This window comes from Tarenaya hassleriana, unplaced genomic scaffold (assembly GCF_000463585.1).
Source record: "Tarenaya hassleriana unplaced genomic scaffold, ASM46358v1 Cleome3, whole genome shotgun sequence".
Taxonomy (NCBI): Eukaryota; Viridiplantae; Streptophyta; class Magnoliopsida; order Brassicales; family Cleomaceae; genus Tarenaya; species Tarenaya hassleriana.
Genome location: NW_010966177.1, coordinates 2792614 through 2798116, shown reverse-complemented (window position 1 = coordinate 2798116; position 5503 = coordinate 2792614). Strand labels below are relative to the sequence as shown.

Sequence of the window (5503 nt, the reverse complement as noted above, 5' to 3'; positions counted from 1 at the left end):
GCTTACCCGACTCCCAAAACACATGGGAGCACGAGGATGACTTCTAGAATGCGGAAGCGGTTAAGGATCGAGACCTAGTTCGTTTGAAAGCGAACCAGGCTCTGATACCACAATGTCACGGGCCTAGAACTAAGCTAGGATGGTCCGTGCGGCAGTCGAGCCAAAGGGGACGAAAGGGGAAGCCTCGGACGTACTATGGACGGGAGAGGGTTCCGAGGCACGCAACGGGAAGCGTGGCCTTGGTACAAGAAGGGACAACCACCGTGGTTTGTAAGCCGGCGGCGAGTTGGCCCGAGAAAGGAACAAGGCGGCGCTGTAAAAGAGGTGTTCGGGACTTAGGTTTCGATTTGGGGATTGAGAGATACCCTCCTTTTCGGCCAGCCAGCTGGTTTTATTAAGGTTTGGCTTAATAACCGAAAAGGAAAGTTAACATACTCCCAGTCCGAGGGACACGTCCCTGGTGCACGGGGGGCTGAGGAGCCCCGCATGACGAGATCCCGTGCCCAGGCCCTAGCGCACGCAACCGCGGACGCTCCTCAAGCAACCCTTACGCTTGAGAGTCTCGATGAACGTCTACGGCCTGTCGAAGATCTGGACGGACGTGTGGATGACCTGGAACAAGAGATCTCCGCCATAGGTGGGAACGCCAAGGAGATGCTTGAGGACTTGGCCCGCCAACACCGGATAGAACGAGACATGACCGAAGACAGATTCCGTCTTGTGCAGGAAACGCACGAGCGCGAGGTAACCGATTTACGTAATCTAATTAATGAATTGAAACTTGAGTGCAGGACACACAGGAACACCGCACAAGCCGGCCCTGTCCAAGCACCGCACCATCCTATCCTTAAGGCACCCGAGCCTTCCCTCTTCAATGGAACTCGGAGTGCACAAACGGTGGAGTCTTTCATCTTTGGGATCGAACAATACTTTAACTCCTATGGGGTTAGAGACGATCAATCCCGAATCACCCATGCACCCACCTACTTTAGAGATTTGGCCCTATTATGGTGGAGACGTGTACTAGCTGACCAAGAACGAGGAGAGCGCCAAATCGACACTTGGGCGCAATTCAAAGCCGAGTTGAGACGACACTTTGTCCCCACCAACGCGGGTGAAGAAGCACGGACCAGGTTCCGAAGGCTTCGACAAACAGGGAGTATAGTTGATTATATTCGTGAATTCTCTTCATTATGTTTCATTTTAAAGACGGATTGAAGGAGTTTGCTCGTCTTGAGGTTAACAGGAGGAATGCACAGACCCTAGACGAGGCCATCACCATTGTGGAGGGTTTGCCGGACTATTCGAGCCGTCCCAACCAGCAGCCTCGGCCCAAGGAAGGGAATAGGCCTCGGACCTCATTCCAAAACCGAGAACAACCTCGGCCCCACAAGCCAAACCACTCACAAGGTCATGGCCAACCTAGGGATCGTTCCAAACCACCGAACCCCTGCTATCTATGTGGTGGTCCACATTGGGTCCGAGAATGCCCAAAGAGAGCCAAAGTCAATGCCATGGAGACTCAACCCGACAAGGCAAGAGAGAAAGGCAAAGGCAAAGTCACGGACAAAGACCAAGCAAGTGTCGGATCCATGCTACGCTTTGGAGCCCTCTCAAAACCTTCTCCATCCGGGAAAGACAAGTCATCCGAGGCCCCAAGACAAGGCCTACTCTACGCGGACGTCGAGGTTTACGGTAAGATCGTTCCCGCAATGTTTGATACAGGAGCATCCCATAACTTTTTGGATGTAGGTGAAGCCAAGAGACTTAAGCTTCGAGTGGAAGGGAATGGCGGGACCGTGAAGGCAGTGAATTCACCGGCCCTAGCAGCCGTAGGAGTGGCCAAAGACGTCCGGATCCAAATAGGAGACTGGATAGGGAAGACGGACTTCACAGTCCTACCGATGGACGACTTCAAACTCGTCCTTGGACTCACGTTCTTCCGTTCGGTAAGTACCTTCATCCCCAAGGCTACTTCCTCTCTTGTGATCTTTGACAGGGAGAAACCGACTGTGGTTCAACTCCGGGAGTCACCTACAATCCTCCCCTCTATCTCGGCCATGCAATTCAAAAGAGGCGTCAAGAACTCGGAGTGTTACTTGGCAACAGTCCGAGAACTCAATGACTCGAGCTCCTCGGACCAAACTCCTATCCCTAGAGAGGTACGTGTAGTTCTTGATGACTATGCAGATGTCATGCCCTCGGAGCTTCCTAGAAAGCTTCCCCCGAGACGTGGGATCGACCACGAGATCGAGCTCGTCCCCGGGACCAAACCACCAGCCATGGCCCCCTATCGGATGGCTCCACCCGAACTAGCCGAGCTCAAGAAGCAACTTGAGGACCTACTGGACGCTGGCTACATTCAGCCCTCAAAGGCCCCTTACGGTGCTCCCGTTCTCTTCCAAAAGAAGAAGGACGGCTCGCTGCGCATGTGCATCGACTACCGAGCACTAAACAAGGTAACGGTTAAGAACAAATACCCTATACCTTTGATTGCTGACTTGTTTGATCAACTAAGGGAGGCCCGAGTCTTCTCCAAGCTCGATTTACGTTCGGGATACTACCAAGTTCGCATAGCCGAAGGAGACGAACCCAAGACAGCTTGCGTAACGAGGTATGGCTCATTTGAGTTCAAGGTAATGCCGTTTGGGTTGACCAACGCCCCGGCAACTTTCTGTACCATGATGAACCAATTATTTCACGAGTTTTTGGATAAGTTTGTTGTGGTTTACTTGGATGACATCGTGGTCTATAGCCAAAATTTAGCCGAGCATGTAGGTCACCTTCGGACCGTCTTGGAGATCCTCCGAGAGAACGAACTCTACATCAAGCTCGAGAAGTGTTGCTTTGCTCAACCCGAAGTGGAATTCCTAGGCCACTACATCAAGGACGGACAGCTCCTCATGGATCCCAAGAAGATCCAATCCATCCGAGAATGGACCAAGCCCAAGACCGTCCCCCAACTTCGGTCGTTTCTTGGCTTAGTCAATTACTACCGTCGTTTTATCTTGGGATACTCATCTATTGCAGCCCCATTATCGGACATGCTCAAGAAGGACAAGAAGTGGGAGTGGACCGAGAAATGTCAAGATGCGTTCGACAAACTCCGGGCCATTGTCTCGGAAGAACCCGTCATGACCTTACCCGACGTGGGTAAGCCTTTTGAGGTACACACTGACGCTTCCGATTATGCTATTGGTGGTGTCCTAATGCAGGAAGGTCACCCCATTGCTTACGAAAGCCGAAAACTCACGGATGCCGAAAAGAGATACACAGTCCAAGAGAAGGAGATGACGGCCGTCGTCCATTGCTTAAGGACTTGGCGTCACTACCTCCTCGGAAGCAAGTTCATCATCATGACGGACAACGTAGCCACAAGCTATTTCCAAACTCAAAAGAAGTTGAGCCCCAAACAAGCAAGGTGGCAAGACTTCTTGGCCGAGTTTGATTACGACTTGGAGTACAAGCCGGGCAAAGCCAACGTAGTAGCGGATGCCCTCTCTCGCAAGCCGGAGCTCGCTACACTAACAGGGAGTGAGCCTAGGACCGACTTCACAAGTCGGATCCGAGAGGCCATGACCCACGACCCCGCTGCCTCTCATCTTCTCAAACTTGTCCGAGAACACCAAACTCGCAAGTTTTGGGAAAGAGACGGGGTTGTATTTTCTCGTGGACGCAGGATCTATGTGCCGAAGCATGGGAACTTGAGGAAGGAGATCCTCAAAGAGTCCCACGACTCAAGTTGGGCAGGCCACCCCGGAGAGAAAAGGACACTAGCTCTTGTGACCGAGACCTACTATTGGCCGAACCTCAAAGCTGATGTAGAAGCCTATGTCGAGACTTGTCTCGTGTGCCAACAAGACAAGATCGAGCAAAGACAGCCGGCGGGACTGCTCAAGCCATTGCCCATCGCCGACCACCCTTGGCATTCGGTATCTATGGACTTCATTACCAATTTACCTAAGTCTAATGGGTTTGGAGCTATTTTCGTGGTAGTGGACAGGTTTAGCAAATACGGGACATTCATCCCCCTCTCAAAGGCGTGTCCAGCCGACGAAGTAGCCCAAGCATTCTTCAAGAATGTGGTCAAGTACTGGGGCTTACCTCGGTCCATCATCAGCGACCGAGACGGACGGTTCACGAGCAAATTCTGGACCGAGCTCTTCAAACTCATGGGAACCGAGCTTCGGTTCTCCACAGCATTTCATCCACAAACCGATGGACAGACCGAGCGAATCAACGCACTCTTGGAGCTGTACCTTAGGCACTACGTGAGTGCTCATCAAGAGGATTGGGCCCGACACCTTGACATGGCCCAATTCTCACACAACTTGCACAAGAGTGAATCAACCGGGAAATCACCCTTTGAGATCGTGATGGGAAGGCAACCAACGACTCCGAACGCTCTCTCCATCTCCTATGAAGGTCCGAGCCCTGCTGCACACACCTTTGCCCGTGAATGGCAAGAGGAAACCGACCAAACATGGTTGTGGCTGCACAAGGCCGCATCCCGCATGAAGAAATGGGCGGACAAAAAGAGGAGGCCAATGGAGTACAACGTGGGAGACCTGGTCATGGTGAAGATCATCCCACATCACTTCCTTGGAATGCGGATGCTTCACCGTGGCTTGACAAGGAAATATGATGGCCCTTACCCGATCATTGCTCGGATTGGCAAGATGGCGTACAAGCTCCAACTCCCGGATCGGATCAAAATCCATCCCGTGTTCCACGTAAGTCTCCTAAAACCTTACAAGCCTGACCCCTTGGATGTTGATAGAAACAGGTCCACAAGAGCACCCATTCCATCCACGGCCCAATTCACAAAAGAGGCCGAAATCATCCTTGACCGTCGACCTATCAACAAGAGAGGGGCCAAGCACCAAGAATACTTCATCAAGTGGAGGGGCTTACCCGACTCCCAAAACACATGGGAGCACGAGGATGACTTGTGGCAATTCGCGGACATGATCCGTGAATACGATGCCACCCACACCTAAGCTACAAGGACCATGGACGTGACGAGGACGTCCCGAGTTCGAGTGGGGGAGCATGTCAGGAAAAATGGGTAATTTTTCACCCTTAGCCCTTTTCTTTTTCTTTTCGTGTTCATCCGTTCGTGTAGGTACACTCACGGCTGAACGAGGAACCAAGGACGACCGCACATGTCCGAAGAACCTCGCACCGGCTCGGGAGTAACTATCGCACGCGTTCGGGAAACTCCGCACCAGCCCGGAAGAACACGGACCTGTCCGAGCTTCGCTATCGCACACGTCCAGAGAAGTCCGCACATCCCGAGAAACCTCGTCCCAACCGAGAGACTCTGCCGCACGCGTCCGAGAAACTCTGCCTCGGGCCATCTCAGGCCACCGACCCTGGACGTCCCTCGGACCACCTGACCACGACTCCTGGACCTTCCCTGCTCACCTCCACGTCGGCCCAACTCGCGTCCATGCCCAGACCAAGACCGAAGACTGCCAAAGGCCAAGAACTACCAAGGGGC

General features: G+C 52.8%; 1 protein-coding gene across 16 annotated transcripts in view; it reads right to left on the bottom strand.

The window, feature by feature from the left end:
• The window catches only part of LOC104818977 (cyclin-C1-2-like), a 17200-nt gene that overhangs the window by 2090 nt on the left and 9607 nt on the right, over window positions 1–5503 (bottom strand). For 2 of the 16 annotated variants that reach the window (XM_019203185.1, XM_019203188.1), the window contains exon 1: window positions 5272–5495. The exons of the other annotated variants lie outside the window; for them this stretch is intronic. In XM_019203185.1, the coding sequence (XP_019058730.1) occupies window positions 5272–5293 (22 nt within the window). In that variant the 5' untranslated portion in view covers window positions 5294–5495. Of the gene's footprint in view, window positions 1–5271; window positions 5496–5503 lie in introns of those variants that run through there. 16 annotated transcript variants of the gene reach the window in all.